At 41.9% G+C, this 24,515-nt stretch overlaps 1 protein-coding gene across 3 annotated transcripts in view; it reads left to right on the top strand.

Annotated features, from left to right (window-relative positions):
* AFF1 (ALF transcription elongation factor 1) overlaps positions 1–24,515 on the top strand; it is a 114,965-nt gene that overhangs the window by 42,072 nt on the left and 48,378 nt on the right. For all 3 annotated transcript variants that reach the window (XM_074823865.1, XM_074823863.1, XM_074823864.1), the window contains exons 2-3: positions 2,310–2,430; positions 2,994–3,905. In XM_074823865.1, coding sequence (XP_074679966.1) covers positions 2,310–2,430; positions 2,994–3,905 — 1,033 coding nt within the window. The remainder of the gene's footprint in view (positions 1–2,309; positions 2,431–2,993; positions 3,906–24,515) is intronic.

The following is a 24,515-nucleotide window of genomic DNA, read 5'->3' as shown; positions in this document are numbered from 1 at the left end:
GGTAGGTTCAAAAGGAGAAAGTCAATGTGTGTGAGGGAGAGCTGGGGCTGAGCACCTGGTTGCAGTAAGAGTCTTGATTAGTCTGAACGCATCAGAAGAGCTCCTTGCAAGAGAGTTGTATAATTTAAGGGAAGATGCTGACTGCAGGGCAAAGAGACTAGGAAATGGTAAGAATTGAGGACTGCCACCAAGGGCAGTGGTTTTGTTCCTTTGCCCTCCCCACTGTGTTGGCTTCAGTGCCTGTGCAGCCACAGGAAAAATGGACTGGGGACTGGGGTGGGGGAGGAGGAGCTGATTGATCCAGGTTAAATCGTGCCTATCAGGAAAAAAAAAAAAAAAAAATTAGAAAACTGTTCTACAGTTGGTGTTGGTGTTCCTGATGCTGGGCCAGTGGTGTCACAGATGGGTGAAGAGGAGGTTTGAGAGATCTCTTTCATGCTAAAAGCCAGCGACTTAGCTCTTAAACCATCTTTTGTGGTTTTTTCATGCTTGTTGTCAAGGGATTTTTTTTGAAGTTTATATGAAGGATAGTTACAGAATCATTCTTTACTTCCCGGAATGTTTGGAAAATGGTGTTTCATTCAGTAAAAATTTTCCAGATAATTTGAACAGATATGTTTAAAAAAATGCTGTCAACTTGAAATGCATTCACTTAAAAAAATCATTTGCATGCATACAATTTCAAGTAGTAGGTGTAGCCAAGATTGCTTCTAGTTTACCTTACGCTTCCTCCTAATTTTTTTGTGTTCTGCAGTTGGTGTCTTTCATACGTGGCTGCACAAAGCTTTCCTGGCACACACAGGGCAACTGGCCAACTAACTGATTATAGATACGAAATTGCTGACATGCAAAATGACATCAGATGCACAGAGGAAATGCTTCTATTATATGTTGTTTGTAACAGAAGGATTGTGTGTGTTTACTGAATTGGTGATCTGTGATTTTTTTTTTAATGATTTTTAAAATTGTTTGCAGAAGTGGGGTACAGAAAGCTTACTGGAAATTTCTGGTGTGCTATGTTTGGAAACAGTTCAGCACTAACAAAGTTGGAAACTATTTTAAATGTGCGCAGTCTAACCCCTGAATATGTTTTTCTGTTTAAGTGGCACAAATACATCCTTGCTGCAGTTCCATATATGGAAATTTGCCATCAGACAGCATCCTTTTCCAGAGCTCACACTGAGTCAGGAAACCGCCTCTGCAGCAGTCAGACCTCTCGGTTAACTGTTACAGCAAAGCCGGTCCTCTACCTCTCCTTTAGGGATGATTAAACCTTCAGCAGGTGATTACTGGTGTGGTATTTGAGAAAATGGCACTGGTGGAGATGACAAGGCTGGGACAAAGGCTGGGTCCCTTCCAAACTGGGACACTCGAAGTTGAGTCTACTAAGAAGCATATAGGAATTGTATGTATGCAGTAGACAGCAGTAGAGTAGAAATAGGAGAGGAAATATCTGCATCCACATACTATGTCTGCATTCTTTTTCTTCCCAAATGTCCATAAATGTCAGAGCAACAGATTCCCTTATTTTGCAGTAGTATTTCACAGAGGAGGTGTAGTCTAAAGAATCTGGTTTTCCACGAAGTCACCCTGCTGTGCATGTGACACTGCTTTATTGCTGTTTTGCTGTGGGGCTGGTGGAATTGAGTGCATACGTATGTGGTTGAGGAGGAACAGGGGGATTCAACTTTATGTTTACTAAATTTGTGAGACCTTCTTTTTAAATACATTTATGTGATGACTTTAAATGCAACTACATGGTTTGCCAAGTAAGCAGCTTTCAAATGTCCATTGAAAGTAGAGAGCGAGTTTTCAGGCCTGTTTATAAAGTAAGAAAAGTTCAACCTCTGAAAGTGACACCACCTTCAAAACAGTGGATTTTTTTTTACTTTCAAGTGAAGAGTTGGGGCAGAAGCCTGGAGGAGAACAAGAATGGTAGTTTTAACATTGATCATTGCAACTGGATTTGCCAGCTCATGCGCTTACCACCTATGTTGACTTCTCAAATTGTGTTTCACAACTAAATGGATGGATAGTTTTTCCCTTCCCACCCTTCTTGATGTATGGTATCAGGGGTAGAAATCACTGAGAAGGATGCATGCTGTACCTTTTATGTTACATTACTTTGTGGTACGGCAAATACTTGACATAACTGATTTGTCAGTTGTAACCACCCTGTGGATTTAAAAAATATTTTGATGCTGGATGTATACTGTTGTCTGAAAACCATGGTTTCTGCACAAAGTAGATACTTGTTGGTAACACTGGTGTAAAGTGTTAACCATCCTTTCTTTCGTTCTTTCCTAAAGCTTGTACAACGAAGACAGAAACTTGCTGCGTATTCGAGAGAGAGAGAGGCGGAATCAGGAGGCTCTGCAGGAGAAAGACAGGTTCCCTGAGAAGACTCCCCTCTTTGCAGAACCCTACAAGGTAATGGTGGGGGAGCATGTGGTGGAGGGAGAGTAGCAAAGAGGGTTGGGGTGGAAGAGGAGAGCTGTGGCCTCTGCGTACAGTATAGCAGATACTTGAGCATGATACATGCAAACACAACATCTTCCCATCTGCTTAACTTAAATTCATCAGAGTATGTGCTTAAAGCTCTGCACATGGTGCAAGCGCAGTACGGACTTTGGGTTGGGCAGATTTATTTGGGGGCCTCCTGTAGTCTGGGAGTTTGAGGGAGAGTGCTGGAGAGCAGCTTGGCTGCCTGTTTGTCTGCAGCTGTGGTTGAAGCAAACTGGTCTGATGTTAGTGTTCCTGAGGACTGCAGGCACACCTGTGATCTTGGCTCAAAAGAACTAATGCTGACGAGAGCAGTCCCACTTGCTTTGGGGAGACTGCTTTCAGGACCAAGATGAGCTTACATAACTTCACTTTTGGTGATGCGTGGTGATTAAAATAAGATCCTGAAGAATGTCTTTTCTTGAGCTGGATCTCTTGGGGTGGGGGGTGCATGCTTTTTAAATTTCCGCCTCTCTGTTCTTCTGTTGCAGACTAATAAAGAAGATGAGTTGTCAAGCCGAATTCAGAACATGCTGGGCAACTATGAGGAGGTCAAGGAGCTCATGAGCAACAAATCCCATCGGAAGCTCATAGGGATTCCAAAAAGTGTTGCTCCTCTGATCCCACAAGGAAAGCCTCATCGCCCATACTTCCCTGAAAAGACCAGCCATACATTACCATCTTCATTCCACCGCACAACCTGCCATCCACCCATGGGACCTACGGTTGTAGCTCCTCCCCCGCCAAGCCAATCCATTCACTACCAAAAGACACAATCGAGAACAGAACCGACTTCAGGTTTGCACGCCAAGGGTCACGGCTTATCCAACGGTCAGAGCCAAGGTCAAGAACACAATCGTGGTGGCCAGGAAAGTCACGCAGGTTTTCACCACAAGAGAAATGACAGGCATGCGGTTGGTGAAGGTCGTGTTAATGAACTGCAGACCTCCATTTTGGCTCTTTCTCCGTTGATGTCATCTTTGCCTTCTCCATTGGCACCCCTGTCACCTCTACATTCCAGCCAGCCTATCAATTCCAGGTCACAGAACAGCAGCAAAAGTCATAGGCCGACCTACAGTCAGACAAAACCATCTCAGGACGTAGTGACAGGATCACAGGAGAAGGAAAGTCAGGACAGCTCAGCCGTTAACCTGACCAGCACCACTCAGCCTTCCTCTCAGACTTTTCCCCCACCTTTGCCATCAAAAACCAGTGCAATGCAGCAGAAACCAACTGCCTATGTCAGACCAATGGATGGCCAAGATCAGACACCAGTTGAATCACCAGAGCTCAAACCTCTCCTGGAGGAATACCATGGAGAACCCTATGAAAAAATCTCAGATTTGAAGGCGAACGCCAAAGCCAAACTATCTAAATTGGAAATCCCTTCTGAGCCCCTAGAGGTGAGTGCAATTGGTGGGGGGCTCTGTTGGTGACAGGGTAAGTTCAGCTGTGGGAGAACAGGTGATCAAAGAGCAGAGACTACCAGAAGCAATGATGTCTGGGCATGCATTATTGTGTTTAGAAGGTGCATTTTGAGGTTAGCTTTTGCTCACATGGGTGAGGTGGCTGTCTGAATGGTGAAAATGCGACGCTTGCCATGGTTCTGTGGTTTTCTCAGTGAGACTGCAGCAGGTTTTACGGTTAGAGAGACTGCTGCTGTTGCTATGATTTTTGTTTTGCCTGTAAAGACTGTTGAAAAGGAGAAGGGGGGAAATGATATGCTGAGAAGGTCAAGTGGTGATGCACCTGCAGTTAGTACATGCAGAGTGTTAGTCTGAGTGCCGGTGGTCAGCAACCCCGAATCCGCACTGAATATTGGGACAGCTGACTGTGCAGTGAGTTCTGTGGTCAGCTGGAACTGGTTGAAAGTTTTGGGGCTTTGTGGTAAGTGACTGCAAACACCACAGGGTTCTCTGAAGTAAGTTTGTAAGATCTCACTGTAGACCCTCGGGAAAGTATTAATGTGAACAGAAAACTTCTTGTCGATTTCTGCGAGATGGATTTAGCCTAGCTTCCTTGGGAAGCATGACACTATTCTGTCTTCCGCTTTGTCAAATGACTTTTGAGCAAGTTCTGAAAGTTTAAGTAAATTTGGTGCTGAAGTGGAATTCTCAATGATAAGCAAGATCCTAAAAGTTCTGTAAAATTCTGCATTCAAGCCAAGAAGATACCCTCTTTCTCCCAGCTATGAGCAAAACGATCAGAATTCTGCTTACATGTTTCTTCTTACTAGCAGAAGGCAGTCTGGGCAGCAAGCTCAAGCATACCTTTATTCTGGTCACAACACTCATCCTTTCTCTGCCAAGGATTGAGAGGGATGTTGCAAAAGACGTGGGATGGGAAGCTGCAGTTGTTGCAGTGAAGACGTGGCAGTTGGGCCAAAGACCAAAATGTGTTGCATGTAAACCTTTGGTTATTCGTGCTCATCTGAGAGCAGCTTTGTCCTAATTATTTTCTTGAGAACAAAACACTAGCTTCTTCATTTGCCCCCTCATATAAAAATGAATAATGTTTTGAGGCTTAGATTCAATCTGCAGTTAGAATCTGCAGTTTCAATCTGCAGTTAAGAGTTCTGTCTTCAGGTGCTCTTCCATCTTTCATTCTGCTCTTTTGATCATTTTCATGGATTGCTCTTTTCCAGACGTTTCAATGACATTTCAATTGGTTGCAGCAAGCTTGAGTGCAGGGTATTGCAGATCAGAACATAACGGGGTTGCTCTTGTACTACTTAAGTGTCTCTCTTGCCAGAGGGAAGATAACTTTTCAGAATATGGTTTTTTTTGGTATAGTCCTCCCTTCATCTTGAGTTGGTTAGAGATCATATGCAGCGTATGGTAGAGACTGGTGCAGTTGAGCCAGGCTAGATTAGTCTCTTGTAGCTTTCACCTGAGAGAAAAAGGAAAGGGCAGTGGCTAGAGTGGTTGGGAAGGCTTTTCTGAAGATTTCAGAAAGCATCTCTCACCTACATTTGGGCCCTGCTGTGAAGTCCAGTGGCTTTTCAAGGAGCAGGTGTGTTGTTAAGGACACTGTTAGGAAACTTTAAGGGAAGGGGATGGCTGGAATTACAATTGCTTCTTAACCAGGTGTTTGAGAAGTGGTTCTTCCCTTTGTAATTATTTTGATACAGCAAGATTCCTTGTTGTACTCCATCTGTTTTTGCTGACCCCAAGAATACCTGTCTGACTTGCCATGTGTGATGGAGGCAGAAGCCTTGGATTTCTCAGACGTGTGCTGTAGGTTCAAGCGGCTTGAAGCTCACGCTGGCAAAGCAGTGGGAGAGGGGGAACAGCGTTGTTGGACGTGTGTTGTTCAGCAAATGCATGCTTTTTTTTTGTTATGCCCTTTGAAGCCCGTTGTTTCAGCTTTGCTAAGGAACCAGCCCACTGATTCTGCCTGCCTTGTGGCTCAGCCTCCCACAAGCTCAAAGGCACTTGGTTCCCAGGTACCTTTGGCGGTTTTACCATCCTCATCCTCCAGTACTGAGAATAGTGCTATGTCCTATGGGTTGTAGGTTCCCACAGTGCCGACTGAAGGCAGCTGGGCGAGGAGAGCTGCAGAGATAGTTTTCAAATTGTATTTTGCCTTTGGAATAAAAGGGAGAGTGTGGGTGCGGTCTGCTTTTCGTGGAAAAGGGTTTTGATCAGCTTCAAATGGTTGTAGGCAATTTCTCATGGAAAATGAGAGGAAACTGGCAAAATGACATTGAGAAGTTGTGAAAATATTTTAATGCTGAGAGACTTTATTTGCTTCACAAAGTAGCAAAAATCTGGCATTGCACATCATACCTCAAAATAGGAAGTGCACTGTGGTCTGCATTTCATTACTTGCTTGACCAGATATTTTACTCATGGAGGAGAAATAAAGCAGTGCAGGGCCTTTACCTTCTGCGTTATCATTCTTTATTATCCATTGCCAAAAAGATAAAGAGCATTTCTGGGTTTAAAACTCCTTGCTTTTCTTTTTTTTTTTTTTTTTTTTTGAGAGAGGGCATGCTTATTTTTCAGAAATGAGACTTCCTTGTTCTCTCCAACTCTCCTGGTCCCATTTCTATTTTCATCTTATCTCTTTTCCCATCCCCATGCTTTTTATGTCATCTCGCATATCTGATTTAATATGATTTTAGATAGGGCAGTGTTAGCTGTGATGCTGTATGCTGAATGAAACTTCCTTCTCACTTTCCCTTGAGCACGTGACTCTGAATCCAAATGCCTATAAAAATCCTACAGCTGCCAGAGCATGAGTGGCATTACCCACACTCGTGCAGGAGTGCTATTAGATCTATAGCAGAGTAAGAACATAATAAAAAGGGAATTGAAGATAATGAAAGAAATGGTTTTGTACAAACTAGAACCATGGTTTGAATTATTTGCTTACTCCATTTCAAAGCTGATAGATGAAACTTTTTGTGAATATGCTGAATGATCCTCATCTGAGGTAGTTAGTTATCTTTAGGCTGTGACCTCTGACTGTTTTCTATGCATAGGTGTTTTGGATAATGGCTTTGTAAACTCAGGTGAAAAATCCACTACTTCATTTTCTGTGTGTTTCAGGCTTGTCGTTATCATATTTACTTCTGTTTGTTTTCAATGATTAACATATATTTGATAATACAGTCTTTCAGTGCTAAAGCCTGGAGAGTGAAAACGAAGAACCAGTGTGGTTGCACACCTGGATATATTCTTTGTGTGCTGGATGTACGGTGTGAGAGGGATGATTGGGGAACAGAGCTGGGCTGTGCTGGTGATGTGCATGCAGGTGAAAGATTCACCCAAAGAAAGGATCTTGGGAAGGCTAATCAGAGGGTCCTTCAGCTGAAAGGTTGGCCCTCCCTTTTGTTTTTGGTGAAACAGGAGCTTCGGGGGGGGGGGGGGGGGGGGGCGCTACTGCCCTCCCGTGACCCTGACAGTGAATAGGTCTAGACTAGCAGAAACTCTGCTCTTCCTCCCAGCAACTGGGAGCGTGGTTTTACAAATTCTATTTAAACTGTTCAGCCCCAGTTATACTGAACAGCCATATGCCAAATACAGTTTTTCCTGTGATCTCCCTTGACATCATTTAGGAAAGCCATTTCTTGTACCACATGTTTTTTGGCTAATTGAATTTCTAAGGCATGTGTCACCTGCAGCTGCGAATTCATTATTGACAGCTTCTGTTCATGGCAACACTGACAAGCTAAGCCTTCCAGTCTGAATAGACAAGCAGATTCACTGCAGAGTGAATTAATCCACAGAGGATAACTGTGAAGTGACTCACATTGCATTCGCATAAAGAAACTGAACAGCTCTTTCCCCTCTTCCCCAAATTAAAAACCTTCACTTTCAAATGTCATCCCCATCTCATTAAGGCATCTTTCCAAATTTATTGTGAGAATACTTAAAAATATAACATACATGAAGCTTAGATGTATCCCGTCTCTTAATTGTGCCAGGTCTTACCTCTTCCCCCAGCACCTAAAAAAAGATGCTTTTAAAGCCATTCTCTCTTTTCATGTCTTAAGGAGAGCCCCAGCACCAACAGAGACCCTTGTATTACCTCCATTGACAAAAACTGTGATGTCTTAAAGGGAATTGGCTTGATGGCAGGGTGGAGAAGCAGTGAGGTTGGTTTGAGAGAGTGTTTATAAATCCTCAAGCATTATTAAGGGCATAGTGTCTGGTGGAATGTGTAGCACTTGAGGCTCACTGAAGATTTGGCTTTGTTTTCCTGGCAGTGTCATAAATATCGGGGAGTAGCTCCTTTTGTCTCATGTAATGAGACCTCATCAGACTCTCCTCTTTCACCTACAAACTGGGAAGCAAATAGGCAAGCAACCAATTTAAAAAAAACAAAAACCAACAACAATGGAGTCCAGATGTGTTAAGTCTTTTTGTAACACTGTTATCCTTGAAGCATAGGGTATACCCAAATACCTGTGTTCAAAGTGGGATTGCTGTCACTGAGCTCTGTTCACCTCAGTAAACATTTATGAATGGTCACCAGTTCAAACATGATTGTTGCATAGTACATGGTAATGACTAAATACCTAGAAAGAAGTCTGGATGACAAAAAAAAAAAAGTTCATTCTAGGTAAATAATTTTTCACTGACTTCTCTCCATGGCTTTTGAGCTTTTCTACTGTCAGGTGTGGTCAGACAGGTGAACCCTGTAAACTAGAAAATATATTGTTTTAATCCTGCATCTTTTGAAAATGAAAATCTTTAAAAATACATACAGCACTATCATTTGGTCTTACCTAATGAAGAATACAGAGTATTTAGCATGAAGCTACTACTGTTGCCTTTCTACCAACTTTATATTTATCAGTTACTGAATAGACCTCTCCCTGTTGTATTCCTTTTTTTAATTTTTTTTTTCCTTGATTTGCACCAAGAGAGGTAAGAAGGTGTTACTTCAGTCTCCTGTGCTACTCTTTACAGTCAAAAGTGCCTTATGTGATTGGAGAAGGATTTACTTGCTTCACCACAAGCATTGTGTAAATTTGTCTTTTTGTTGGTGTGTTGACTGTTAAAGAAGCAGGTCAAACACGAATGACAATTTTTGCTACTAGATTTTTAATGTTTGCTTACGGTCTCGGGAACAAAGAGTGCTCTGGAAGAGCTGGAGGGTGAGGGCACGTGGGGCAAGGAGCAGGTGGTTGGCTCAAAAGCTGAAAGGACATCTCGTATTGTTACTTCAGTTTAACCAGACTCTGGTGTTCAAAGTTCGTATGTCAGACTGCAGAAGTTGTAAATTAGAAGTAGTCTTGTTCATTTTCCTCTTTGATGCTTGGAGGAGGTACACTCAGGTCCAGCTGTAAGGCTTTTCAAGTTTTAGATCCTTGCTTGTTCGCTTGGCTCCAAGGTCTGAGCTTGGCTCTTATGCAAAATACCAAATAATAGTGGAATTGTCTAACAAATAAATAAATAAAATGCATAGTGCTGCATTCAGCCATCAGACCACCAGAAACAGGTAGTGTTTGTTCTTGCTGCTTGGAAGCCCAACTCAGGAGTATCAGTGTGAAGGAAGGAGCAGGGAATCCTGCATCTGCCTGGAGTGTGTGGTGAGGAGGGGAAGAGGCGGGGTGCCCAGAAACAGTATTTCTGAGAGAGTAGTTGAGTCCTTGCCAGCTTCTCCCATCAGATATGGATGGACTTAGCTCTTTGGCGTACACCAAACCTGACTTCTCTCCATAGAATGTTTCTGGGCACCGCTGCAGAATATTCATCCGAATTTGGTTGCGAAATGCATCTTCTTTGTAAAGCAATGGGAGACTGAGAAAGAGTAGTTAGATGGGGATTTGTGAATCTTGCAGAGAGCAAGAGCAGGATAGATGAGGTCAGGCAAGAATTTCCATAAACTGCCTTGCATCTTTCCAGATAACTCAGAAGTCGGTGTCTTGTCCAGGCTGCTGTGAGAAACTTGGGCTTAAATGAGCTGCCATAGCATATTAATCGCTTCTTCCTATGAAGGGCTTGTGCTCAGCCATCCTTACTGGACTCAGTTACGATTCCAGCGCAGCATTTAGACCATTACCTTGCTCATTGCAACTGTAAAGAGAGTTGTGTTTAAAAAAGGAGAGAAAAAAAGAAAAAGAAAGAAAACCTGTGGTCCTCTGCAGTTTGCAAAGTCAGGAGCCAAGAAGATGAGTTTAAGGAGAACTTGAGAGCACTTCTGTTAGTTATCGTGGCTGTGCAGAACAAAATCGGTGCTTGTTAAATGTTGTGTATGTAAACAGCTACTTTTTTTCCTGTAATAACCCATTTTGTGTCAATGGCTGTACGTTAATGAGTAAAATGAATATCCTACAATTGTGGGTATGAGTTAATTTTCCAAACCTTCATCTGTACAATAGGAACTAACACACACAAGTTTTATGAAGGTATGTGAATAAACATGCGTAGAAGCATTCAGAGGTAGTAATGCTGAGAAGGTATCAAAATGAAATTGATAACCCTGTCTTCAAAGCATGGTGTTAGTAGTGGGCTCTGGTAAGCCAAGCAAGAAGCAATACTTTGGAAGGGAGGGCAGAACCAGAAAGTGCTATAAGCTGCTCTGCAAAGCTCCCTCTGTCTAACACAGCAAATGGCAAAACATCTGTATGACACAAATTCTCAGGTTTCTCCTGAGCACTCGACATTGTCAGGTTCATGGTCTTGAAATGCAGGGCTGCAGGAATGAGTGGCTGGCGCGTGAGCAAGTATGGAAAATGTCACTGGGACGGTTTTGCTGGATCCCTCACGTTTCCTAATTCTCTTTGAAGCCATGATTGTCTAGTGCCGGCTGTGTGAGTTTGTGCACGCTAGAGACAGCAAGGGGGATGTAGCGTGGCTGCAACAGCTGTGGTTTGAGGGACAGCTTTGGGGGCTGTGGTGCTGCTCATGGCGAAGCAAGCATCATTTGAAGGCGGCTGAAAACAATTTGTTTAAAAGTCTGCTCTATCTTGCAGGAGTTTCATTATGAGGATGCTTTCATTGTGCTATAATTGCTAAACAAAATCAAATCAAACTTGCAGAGCTTGTTCACAAGCTGTGCTTAGTTTGAAGTTTGCGGTGTCTATTTTAGTTGTGCAGAAAAGCTTGTGCACCTGCAGGCCTGACTTGTTTTTTCTGCTAAAGCGCTTTGTCTGATAAGTAGTAGTAGCTCTTTCTCAGAACCTGAAATTGTGTCTTGAGAAATATCACTGCTTCAGTTTCACTGATTGTAACAGTTACACTGACAAAACTCAGAAGAGGAGTAAAACCATAATGCTGTGAATTGTGTGCTGGGTACCTTTCTTCCTCTGAAAGATTTTTTTCTTTTCTTTGTGTCTCTGGAAGAGTCCCATCTTCTACCTTGAAGGCTTAACCATTGTTGTCATTACTTAAACCTGTGCTGTCCCCACCCCCCCAGCGATGATGGTAAAGTCCTTTACCAGAGGTGCTTAGCAAAAGTTAAATTTCAGCAGAAGGACCCAGCCTGGAGACCAGCATGAATTAGCTAACCCTGAAGAGTATTCTGAATTTGAAGCCAAGCATCAAACTGCACCTTGCAGGTGGTTGTATTATAGCCAGCTTTATTTACTTCTGAACAGCAAGGAGTCTGATTTTAGTTGGGTGAATGACAAATGTTACTGCTTCTCTAGAACTGGCTTAGAAGAATTGGGAACTATTATTTCTAACTTTTTTGTTTTAAACTAGTGAAGTGTTCTGCACAAATCCTTTAAATGCCTGTGCTTTTGCAGACAAAGCTTAGCTGCTTTGATAACAATTTAAGAAAAGCAAAATTCAATGAAGGGAGCAGGTTACAGAAATTTTTTTTTTTTTTTTTTTTTAAAAAAGTGTTCCCCACCTGTCAGGTGGGCACTGCGGTTGCATCAGCATTACTGGTTTGCAAAGCAGCTTGTTTGGGATAGTAAGCTTGCAAGGGACAAAACAAACTACCAGCTGCTGGGGTGGTGTGTCAGGGAGGTCTTGGTTGGTTGGTTTTAACTGTGTTGTTAAGCTGAAGTGGTTGTTTTCAAACCTTGTGTGGATGGTAATAGTTTGTAGTAATTGCTTGACAGTCCTGCTAAAAAACTGTGTGGAAACAAGAAAACTTTTTGTCAACCTTATCTTTGGTTCATTTGGGTCTCCAGTGGTGACTGCTGGTATGGAAAACTGTTGTCTGAACAGACTCATATGTATTCATGTAGTGGCATCTCAAAGAGGGAAGTTGTGAGGAAGAAACAGCAAGTAAAAATAGAACTTGGGTTCCTTGCTCGTGGGTGCACATCATGAACAAAATCCAAGGAGGTTGTGATTAGCAGCAGAAATGTTACAAGAGGCATTTCGTGTTGCTAATATAATGATTGTCACTGCCCAATATTATGACTAATAAACAAGGAAAGTGATCTGGAAAGCCTCAGGAGAAGGCTAAGAGCAGATGACAGCCAACCCTTCCAACAAGGCAACTTCAAAGCAAGCACTGAAGGCAGGGAGAGGTGGCAGGCAACATGCATGTTAATGAGCTCAAAACAAAACACAGTCGCTGACAGCTGATCGCTGCCCCTTGCAAAAGTCAAGCCGGACCTTTATCTCAGAGGAAGAGGTGACCGTAGTGGCCTCAACTGTTCCTCTGCCTGGTCTCCAGACTCTATCATCCTGCAGTTGTAAGGTCTTTGATTGTAAGAAGTATAAAAAGTTTTGGGCTTTTTAAAAAATTTTAGATATAATTCTGGAAATAAAAACTCAAATCCGTGGTCTTTTGAAGATGTTAGGCAGCACCGACAATTTTCTTTTAGCCTGGGGCGATAAGCTTGTTGAAATGAAAAGCTGAGGAGTAGCTTTATTTCTAACCTGATATCTGTTTAAATGTGTGATATGTCTAAGGTTTTTAAAAAAAATTATTTATGATTTATTTAAGAATTCCTTTGGAGTTTGAAGTACAAAATTTTTCTGTCCTGGGCATGGCTCACTTAATCCATCAGTCCCCTCCAACGCAGACCGCATTGGTTGGGGCATATTTTGAAAACCTTTACGGAAAACTGCACACTTCAGTGGAGCCCCAAAGCTTACTCTCTGTTAAAGTAAAAATGAAACAGGCAAAAAAAAGGGATAAACAGCTTGTTGGAGATCGCAAAACACAATTCCTTCCCTTCTTTCCCTCTTCTCCTCCTGCATTTATGTTGCATTGGGTTTTCCCAGTGTTTTCTTTCCTACCCCTTTTCCTGCTGTGCCAAGCCAAGTGGGAAGGCTGCAGTGTGCAAGATGAGGGGGCTTCAACATGGTGGCAGCTCCTGAAGTTATTTTTCTGTAGGTTAAAATATACATCAGCCTTTCACAATACGTGGTTAGCCATTCATCAATCTTCCCATTAAAAGCATCGCTTAACAACCAGGATGGAGTTTGTCACTGGGGTTTATATTGTGGCATAAAATGCCTAGATCTGGATTGGGACTCACTCTTAAACATGACACAAGTCATTTGTTTAGAAGAAACTGAACTTTGATTCCACCACTATCCTCTTACTGGGCATAGTGGTTGACACCCCAGGAAGACATTAGGGATGTTCATACCCATCTTTGTAAGAGGATGGCTTATATGTGTTTCTAGGAGGACTGGGGGTTTTAATTACTTTTTTTTAAAATCACTTGACAAAACCATTTATTTTTATACTTTCTTCATGTGTGTGTATATAATGATACTTTAATGCTCAGGCTTGTAGTAGCACTTAGTTTGATCAACTCCATTTTATTTTTCTGGCTCTGTTTTTTACAAGGAAAAAAAGAGAGGAAAAAAAAGAGAGAAAACCTCAACTTCACTATAAGGGCTTGAAACTGAGTTACATGGTTCCCAGTAAACATCCTGAATAACTTACACGTAAATATCCAAGGCAGGGTGGTCCAAGGCCCTTCTTGTAATCCTTAGGCATTGTGGTGTCAGCTGAAATGAATTGCAGCCAGAGAAAGGTTAACTACAGTTATATATGTATATATATACACATATATATGCCAGATATATTCTTTTACTTGAGTCTTTTCCATGGCCCCTTTGACTCGCAGAAGCAAAAACAGTTGGTACCTTTTATGCTCTTATGCTAATTTAATTTCTTTTTCCCCTTGTTTGCTGTATTGCAGGTACATCCAGAGGCACTGACCCTGATCACTGTTCCTTGGGATGGTTTCATAGACACAGACAGTTTGGGGGTTTGACAGAGCACTACTGGTTTTGAGTTCAGCATTGCATAGTTTTGGGGTTTTTAAATACATAAACAGAGTTTTGGCTTCTCTTGTTTTGTCTCACTTGATGTGCATGCAGCATCTTAGGAGAAATCAAAGTCAATCCCAGTGGAACAGGGGAGAATTATATGGCAGTGCTGTGTTTTGGTGGTTGTTTGGGTTTTTTTTCTAAACCAAGCCATAGCATGCAGGTGTAACTATGTAAACAGGAAAAGCTACTTCTTATATTTGATTCAATAGGCAAGTCCCACTGGATGCGAAAGACTTTTTTTCCCTTGTGTGCCACTCCTTTGGAAGAAGTCACACATTTTATCCAGGCTGGAAATAAACCAGCAATAAAATGCCAAAGCAGCTCTAATAGCTCTCGTGAAACACCCTCCACCAACCTGTTGTAGATTTTTGAAACTCTCTGCACTGTTTCTCGAAGAAGTGGGAAGCGCCAAAGGGACAGATGTTGCCAATTTGAACCGTACAGGGGGAAGGCAAATATTGCTAAGCAACCGTGTGCTTGAGAGAGCGTTTTTCAGAGAGGAGCCAAGGGACTTATGCCTGGGAGCGCTTGCAGCTTCTCATGGCTCTGTGCTAGGGAAGAGATTAAAAGTTCTTTCCTGTCAGGCCTGATGCCGCCAGCACAAAAGACACCATAACCTATTGACACTGATTAGGGCTGACAAGGGAATGTATGAAAACAGGAAATCTCCCCTGCCATGTAGGAAGGCAGTAAGACATGTTCACGGAGGTAAGTGCACCACACAGACGTGGCTCGGCACTGAGCGATGTCAGGCGTTGGCTTCAGGGGGAGGAGGTGAAACCCAGGCAGGCGGCTGAGCCTCGTGAAGTCCAGTGGGGCCGTGCCTGGATCCGGCTTTCGCATCTGGCTGGGAGCGGGTCGCTGAAGGATGGGCTGGCAGGGAGAGGGGGCTGTTTTCAGCGAGTCTTGTAATTGCAAGCCGCCTCATGTAAATCGAGTTAACTTCTCTAGTTATTGAAGGATGAAGGAGCTTATAAACAAGGCAAGTATTGAAACACCTGTGTACAGTTGCGCTCCTCCCCGGCCAAGCAGCGCTTTGTAGCTAAGTGCCAGTCTGGAGGTCATTCTTCTGATGGTCTTGAATGCCACTGGAGATGTTTTCTCAGAGAGTGAGTTTGCCTGTTTCAAGCTTCTGAATTATTTTGGCAATAAAGACATCCCTGGTGTCTTGTTCAAGAGATGCATTTTCAGGAATAAAACACAGATTCGTCTTCCTACATTGGGGCATCGCATTAATACTCTCCTAATGCTATTTTAAGCATCTTCTGGTCTTTGATTCTTTGCATTGCTTGAGTGAAGGGCAATGGGTAGCACATGCTTTGTGTTTTATTTCTTTCTTTATTTTTACTGGGCACCAGTGAACCGCAGTGAAAGTGGCATTTTGCAGCTTAAGGATGCTCCGCAGGCATCATCTGCATCAGCACAGTGGTGCATGTTACGACGAGTCTGGTGGTGCTGCTCTTGCTTCTTGAGCTCTGTTGTGATTGCAGTGCTCTTGCCCCCAGACCGTTGCTTCAGCAAGAAGCTGCTACACCAAAGTCTTGGTTAGCTCTCTGGTTTTCAGTGAGCATGAGTATTAAGGGGAGAAAAGTTTTTCTGATGTGTTGTTGATGAGTAACTTGAGAGGGCAGCTGAAATCACAGAAGTGATTCCTGATGTTACCTGGTAGGGTATGAGGTTGCCGGAGCTCACCTTGAAAGCAGTGATGTTGGCTAGAGCACAGCTCTGGCATCCTCGGCAGGGATGGGCTCAGAGCAGGGGGCCGGCTCTCTGCGAGCAGCCCTGTGTTGTGGGGACCTGCCCTCTGCAGTCTCTAGCACTGGCTGCTTCTGAAGCTGATGGCTGGGGCTAAACCAGTGGTACACCCATCCCGAATTTCAACATCTCTGGCTGACATGCTGTGCCATTTCCAAAGCTTGACTATACCAATATGTTAATTTTTGAAATTACATTCAGAAAGGAGTGGTATTCTTACCCTGGCATGCCACTCGGCAGAGTCTGTTTTCTATCAGTTTTGCCTTTTATTCATTTCCTTGCTGTGCTTTGAAGTTTCAGCTCTCATTTTTCATTTTCACTGACGTCCAACAATGTTGCTGTCTGAATTATCTTTAATATCCCCTTCCCTCCCAAACTTTAGTTGCCAGTTTTCATCATCATAACAATGAGCATTTATTACTTAAACAGTAAATTAGTGCTTAATTGTTTTAAGAAGCAGAATATTTTAATTCCCAGTTGGAAAAGGTGTTATTCCTACGTTTTTGATCTCCTGCTTTCCAGCACAGTGATTTCTCTTTCTAAACTGCATTAGCAATGTTACATTTTCTTGCCAAATGGTTCAGTTGGTGAAACAGTTCATAGATGTCATTAGATATTGAGGTGCTCTTTTTGCATGCAGTCAGGTGTAGCAAATAGTGCAAGACGTGATCATGAAAGTCTATCCTGCTTCGAGCGAAAGGTCCGGGTGCATTTCCCAGAGAGGCTCTGCTGTCAGCCCAGCTGCCTTTGCACATACCCAACCACACGGAAAACAAACTGCAGCTGCCCGTGGACATGACTTAGTGTTTGTTTCAGGCCCAGCAAGGGCTTGATGCTGAAAGTGTCCTCTGCCATCTCCCTTCCCCACAGCTATCTTCATCTAATAAAAGGCATTACTGCTTTCTGTGAGTTCTGCTTCTTTCGGATGCTCAATTTAATCACTTTGGCCTTTCTGCCTATTCTTAAGATAGAGCTTTTCTTCAATCAAAGGAGGAAGGAACAAGTGTGATGTTTGCCTTGGCTGTGAAGGAAATAGAGCTCCATAGTACTGGACTCATGGACTAATTTTTAACCAGTCAGCTTCAATATTAGTAAAAAAAAATGAAACTTCACTTAAACTCCCATTGCTTACAGAAACTTCAGTTTGGGTGACTTACCCGGATGTGCACTTTCCTTTCAAGATAAATAGTAACTATTGCTATTCAGTACACTGCTATACGTCTTAGATTATACCACAGTCAGAAATATTATCTTGGCTGGCTTATTAAGCTCCGTTAAGTCAAAAGAAAAATGTGTTCATTAAAAGTTTTCAGATCTCTCTTCCTCTTTCACTGCTTGAATTTAGAAAGAATAGTGACAGCATAGCAATACTTTTTTCTTGAGAGATGTTGCAAAAATTGTTTCTGTATTAGCAGAATCTTGAGAGAACTTAATCCTCTTGAATCAGAGCCTAAATTCAAATATTTGTTTTAATGCACTACTGAATTCAATAAACAAAACACCCCCAAGGGGAGAAATTCCTGAAGTTTTGAGATGAAACCCACAGAAATGCAGAAAATTTTGAGTGAGCACTTCCCCATGATTTTTAAGGCTAACTGCTGTATGTATTTGGAATGAACACACTGGCAGGGTGACTGCACATTTTAAAAGTCTATTGTAAAATAAACAACGTGTAGAACGATTCCTTATTAACGCTGTGGTATATATTTCTTTCAAAGCTTATAGTATTTTTTAACGTGCCATAAGAACGCCAGTTTTTAAATATGCCTTCTGCATGTTGCATTTTGAATAGCAGTGGCTTATGAAGAATGCTATAGGTTTTGGAAGTTGGAGGGTGAATTAATGTAACAGGAGACAAAGTCCTATCAGATTTGGGTCCTGACAACCTACTCTTCCTTATACAAGGAATATTTTGGTTTCTTTCCTCAGCCTGGCAGCTCATTGCTGTTCAGACTGAGTTGTAATTCAGACTTGGTTGGACACCATCTGTTTGCTAAAGGTGAAAGGTGCAGTATTTTCAGCCTGAATGTTTTCGCTTGAGGCAAACATTTTCCTAAAGGTGCTCTTGGCTGTCATGTTGCTTGTCTGTTTGCAGTTTTGCCTTGTTAATCCTTGGCTGGATGTGCTGAAAGAATAGCATCACTTTACCAATGCAGAGGATGGGCTGACCTCCTTTGCCTCCTTGATTTGCTGCAGTGCAGAGCAGGGTCAGCTCTGTTCCTTCTCCTCTCTGCTAGTACAGCGTTCATGTTACCACAGTAATACTACCCGTGTTTCCATAATGAAAGCAAGAAGAGAAGCAGTGTGGTATTTATTTTTCTGTTTGCTATGGTATCAGTAACCCCTTGGGTACATCCTACCCTTTCCTTAGACGTTTTCTCAGAGTCCTGTAGCCCACAGCCTTCTGCAGTGCGCATGTAGGGAGATGCTTGTTGTCCAGCGTGCAGGAGGTTGGTTGGGAATTGCATGTGAAACTATCCCAATGTAGAGACTTTGCCTGAGAGGACGTAAAGAACAAATTGCAGTTTTTTATGTCTCAAAGGTGTTGAGCCCAATCCATCATACGACTACAAATTATTACCCTGCCGGCTCACATCCCCGAAGTATTTCAAATGGTTTGATTATTTTGCCACTGGTTCATGGGAAATTTTCACACAAATATTGCCATTATATGAGCAATTATGTATGAAGGAAAGTACAGGCAGTGAAACAGTAATGCAGAAAATCTGGAAATGAGCGTAGCGGACGAGAGCCACAAGTAATTAAATCTTCTCCAGTTTGCTGTCCCCAAAAGCTGCTTCAGGGAAAGATGCAGAAAGCTTTTTCTTAGACAGAGGTTGGCTGCTGTCTTGGTAATCCTTGTAAACATCTGCCCTTGGTTGCATTTTAATTATAAACTATTCAGACAGTATGTTAAATAAACAAAAAAGACGCTTCTTCCCTCCAGATTAGACAAGGAAAGAAACAGTGAACTGACCGTCTGCTGTCCTCTCAGCATCACTTTGTTTTCTGACAGCTATGTGAGCCTGGGAGGCTGATGGCCCGTAGCGTTCCTAATACTTAGAGGGATCACTTCCCAAATGACAGCCAGGTACGTAAGCTCAGCACCTCCCGCTTCACTTAGCTGTCAATAAAAATTGTATGTGACAGCTCTGCAGTGCATAAGCCAGGCCATAAAGAATTTCTGGGACTTAGGAAACACTGTTTGCGGTCTTTAAGGCAGAGTTTAGGGGCTGATAAAAAATGTCTTTTAAGGAAGCTTATGTTTTGAATCATAACAGAGGTAAGTATCTTCTACATATGGATTTTAAATATTAATTGTAGACTGGTTCTCCTCGACACAGCATAGCAAAGCAGGTCCTAGAAGGCTGCGTCCAGCCCTGGCCTCTGTACCCACCTGGCAAACCAGCTGAGCGTGCTGTGGGCTTTACACCGAGCGTGCAAAGCTGGTTGCTGAGGAGAGGATGAAAGCGTCTGCGTGAGTGTTGAGTTGAGGAATAATAATCACCTCCTAGGAGCAGGCCATCTCAGCCTTGGACGCTGCTTTTACAGCTGAAAGTTTTACAGCTACTTCAACAGGTGGTTTTGTATACTGGAAAGGGTGATCAGGTAACTGGTGCACAGGACTTGCTGTGGCTTCCAGTCTTCTACGGCAAGATAGGGGAGCTGAGAGACTTGTCCGGTAGTCATCGCAGGGAGGATAGCTTTCATGTGTGTATACACGATGACATAAGAATAAGAAGAATAAGCATAAGAAGGCATTTTGCTGTCCCAACCCCAAAACATCAAATCTAGAAATATTCTGTTTGCATTTAGGTCAGTTTTAAAATAATGGCAAATTAAGGCTTGCTATTTTTTTCCCACAGGTTAAGTTCCTTGGTTTGGAAGCATTTAAAAATATTTCTTAAATTTCTGTTAAAGTTTAAAAATAGCACCTAGGCTCCCTCTCAGTTACAAACTTTGCTTTCTTAAGGAGAGAGAGAAAACTCCTGTGTTCTCAACAGATGCGTTTTCTTCTTTTTTTTTCCCTTTGGGAATACTATATTTGGACTGACTAACAAGCATCCCACTTGCCTTCTCTGTTGATGTGCTGATGGCTGATGCCTTCTAGCTCCCCTCGAAGTTGTGTGGTCTGTCCCAGGTAGCAGCACAGGGCTGTGCCTGGTGCTGGCCCTGGGACTGGTGATGCTGCCCAGGCTTCAGCCTGCCTCTTCAATTCCTTTGTTTTTCAATTTTTTTATTTGCAGCGGTGGCAATGCAGAGAGGTGGTGTGGGGTACTGCTCTTCAAAATGGACAAATAAAAGGTCTTGGTTTAGAAAAGCAGCAGTCCTGTTAAGTATTAAAACAGTACAAGAGCCTGCATCTCTGAGTCTTGTTTACTGAGTCATCGAGGGGAAGTACACCAAGTGTCACCACTGCCATCATAAATCTAACTCAGCTCATTTTCCAAGGGGAAAGTGGTGTTTGGAAAGGGAGAAAACTTCTGAGATGGCAGCAGTTATCTGAGGTGATCCCCAGAATCACAGGACACCTTTCACCACTAAAACCCCCAATTTCCTTGATGGTCTTAACAGATGTAGTTACTGTTTTCTTACCTTTTTGTTTAACTCGAATGAAGGTCAGGATTTACCATCAAATGATTTTTTAAGCTCACGCTAGGGGATTTGGAAATGAAGTCCACTAGCTGTAATAAAATAATGCCTACTACAGTACTGTTTCCATGGAAGGGAAACCATACTAGTGCCAAAGTTATGGTTGACATCAGAAGTCAGCCTGCTTTGAAGACTGTAGTTCCTGTGTGGTTCAAAGTTATTTCCAGTATAAATACCCAGGGGTTTATGATACTGGCGTTGAGCGTCCATAAGAGATACAGTAGTGGCCAAGAATGGGATGGGAAAGAGTGGAAGTTTGAGAAGCATGTGTAGGCTTTCAAGTGTTGCTAGATTTTTTTGGTTAAAGAGGTTGAATTGAGAACCAAAGTGCATCCTTTGTACTCACATGTTAACAAGTATCTTAATGCAAAGATTTTTTTTAAAAATCCAACCAGACCAAAAAATAGTTATGCTCGGATCTAAGTGAATAGAATTTATTTGCAAAATGCTGTTTGCTTTTAAGAGCCTAATTCCTGCTGACCTCCAGCAAAACGTGGACCCTTAAATGATCAAATCACTTTAGGAAGTAAAGTTAGAGCTTCTGAGAAACTTTTGAAACCTTTTAAATATATACCCCATCATTCGAATTTCTGAACTTGTGCTGCATATTTATTTAATTATGGCACTTTGTGGCTTTCAAACAGCTTTGCTATAGTTGATATATCACTTACACTTATATATGTAATTAGCCTTGATACAACATTCCTTCTAACGATCATGTATTAAATTTTGCAGATAACACCATATAATGCATGATTTCGTGCTATTTTTCCTTAGAAAAATGTTAAAAATCATTATCTTTCAACCAGGTCTGAGCTGTTTTCCCCTCTGGCCCGCAGAATAATAATATCAAAGCTGTGATTTCTCCTTCTGCTTTGCTCCTTTCCTGTGACTATTTTATATTAGCAGAAATTCATATGTAAATTTAGTTATGTCAGCAGAGTGCAGATTGATTTATTCATTGGACAGATATTATCAACAAAAATCTCCTCTGACATGAGTCACAGGACTTTTACAGCTTTATCTGTATCAGCTGCAGTGAGCAGCTTTTTTCAAGATACTGTAAAAAGTATCTCTAATAGCATAAATTTTGAGGAGGTGGTATTGTAAATGAGAGAATACCTGAAATCATGGCTTGCTGCTCTTACTCAAATATTTTTCATACCTTCAACACTTAGATTGAAAGACACCTTGTGTTTGTTCTGGAGGGAAGAAGAGGACACAGACTCAGGCTGTTACGGACACAATACTTATAGGTTCATGACAAGCATGATTAAAAATTATTTACTGGAGACACTCTAAGCGTAAGAAAGTTTTGCAGAATCAAGGTGTCAAAATCAGATTATTGAGAGGTACTATACAGATGGTAGTTACGATGGGGAGGAGCTTTTGTGCAGAGGTTCTTTATATAGAGCAATTTACTAGTGAAATAATCAGCCTTGACTGGAGTTCTGGTCCATGTGGCTATATACAGGTGACGCTGCACTTAATTTTCATGTTTAGTTTGTTTGGATTTCAATTATATTATTATTAGATGAAGGCTAACAAGGGATGCACAAATTGCTTTCAGCAGCTCAAGATTTTTGAAGAATCCTTTATTAAGACATATCAACAGTCTGTTCCCCCAGAACACAAAACCCTTTGCTCCTTCAGACAAAGGAAGACAAAACAGCAGTTTTTTTTTTTCTTATGCTGTTTGAACACAAGAAGGAGGCCCATGCATTTATTTTTAGATTGAGCAAAATAATCCATCTCAGAGTTAGAATAGCGTGTAAAATCTTTAAAGAATGTTTTATTTCCTCCAGGCGCCCACGCAGGAACGACAGTACAACCATTGTTTACTGAGCACTTTGATGTAAAATGCTTAAATTGCCAGGATCATTCAGTGTCAGCTGAAGAAAGCAAGAGTAGAAGTTCATGGAAATGGTTTGATTTGTTTTCAAACCTGCGATGAGAGCAGTGGCATGCCGGAGCTGATGCCTTCTCTTGTGAGCTGGGCTGCTGGGTTGATGTTGGGACAGAGGCAGAGGAGTGCCTGGTGGTGTGACATTGTTTCAGTGGAATAGCTTTGGCGTTGCCTTGGAAAGGAGAGGAGTGGACTTAAATGGGTTAAATGCACTTGTGAAACCGTCCACAGGGGACTTGACTAAATGCACACTGCTGGTTAAACACTGGTGCCCACAGAGGACCTGAAATAGCACACAGAGAAATTATTTTAGAAGGCTCCCATGGACTTTGAGACTGGTAGATTGGATTTGTAGTCCTCAATGAACTCTTGTTTGTCAAAAAGAAGCAAGCAGCATAAACACAAACATGAAAACATGGATTTATAGTGTAATTTTGAAGATGTCTCCCTGGATGAGGCAGAGCCTTTTTGTACATTTCTGTGGTGCCTCAGCATTGTTTTAGTGTGCATAAAGCAAAAAGCATAACACGGTTTTTGTTTTTCATGACGTACAGAAGTGAAACTTAATGCTCTAAGCAATGGCATACAGATCTACTTTAGCTTTGCTTTGATTTGCTGGAATTATTCCAGTCTCACTCCATTACATGCAAGAGCTAAGTCACTGAGAGGGGAAACATAGGATATGTGTTGCTTGTTTATGCTTGTCCCTCCTTGCTAAACCCACCCAGCTGGCTACCTGAAGCTACAACAAAACTCAAATAAGAGCATCCCCAAACATGCTTTTTTTACAGCTGCTGCGGTGTGCAGTGCCTTATTAGTACTGCACTGGAACGAAGTTTCTTCTCTTTCCACAAAGATAGTCTGATAACAAAGTTTTTGTAAAATTGGTTTTCTATTTCAGTTTTCTTTGTGTTTCATTTCCTCTTGTTGTCCCCCTCTCTTCTACCGTCTTGTGTCTTTTTTGTTGTGGTTGTCATGTTTTTGTTGAAATGAGGTGAGCTTTCTTCTGTTCTAAAAATGATGTGTCTTGCGGTTAATTTTAACCTCCTGTGAAAATTAATCCTAGTCTTAGGCAACCTGCTGAGAAAATGGCATTCCCTTCTCACGGGTTTGTTGTTCTCTGACAGCAGCTTCCTGAATTTCCTAGAACAGTTCAAGCTGCTGATACAGGGACTCTGCTGCCAAATAGTATCTGTACATTATTTTACAGTAGGAATGAAACCTCAGGCAATATTCCACATAACAAAATGGCCTTTAAAATCGGTAGCTGTAATTTATGAAGCCAGTTGTTAAAGATGTATTTATTTATGTACAATTTCAGATTTTAAACAACTTATATCAACAAAGATTTCATGACTAGACAATAAAAGTCCCTTTTTATTGCAAGCTTCTAAAATAAACGTTTTTGAGCTTTTGGAGCTTAAAATAGCACCAAGGAAAACCTAAATGTACACAGGTATTTCTACACTGAAGACAGGGAGGGATGGTCTCATCCTTAAAATACAGCTTGTTTCGAAGTCTTTGCACACTCTTTTATCTGATTTGTTATTGACTTAATCCAAAGCTCACAGGCAGCAGTGCAAAGGCTCATCTCAGTAAGTGTTAATGCAAATTCCATGTTTTTCCTTTTGAAAATGCTAATACTTTTTTGTATGAACTTTTTAAAAGAAACAAACAAACAAAAAACCCAACACCTACAGTTCCTGAACCTGAAAGAAATTGGAAGAAAATCTTCTATTAACTGCCTGCCTGCACCTCTCTTACTTGATGCAATTTTGCTGCTTGTGTTTGCTCTTCATCAGTGTTGCTGTTTCCCCTGTGTAGTCAGTTCTCCTGTGGTTTGTTAGGGGTCTTTTTTCCTGCAGCAGCTGTGATAGCGATGTGTATGTGTATATTCTTGTGAAACCACACACGGTTATAGAGGCAGGTGATGCCTGAATCATTCCAACTTTTACGTGTGTGTTTTGGGCTAACCATGTGGTCCCTTGCAA

Source organism: Strix aluco, chromosome 4 (assembly GCF_031877795.1).
Source record: "Strix aluco isolate bStrAlu1 chromosome 4, bStrAlu1.hap1, whole genome shotgun sequence".
Classification (NCBI taxonomy): domain Eukaryota; kingdom Metazoa; phylum Chordata; class Aves; order Strigiformes; family Strigidae; genus Strix; species Strix aluco.
The sequence above is the reverse complement of the archived record's forward strand: the minus strand, read 5'-3'. Positions and strand labels throughout refer to the sequence as shown.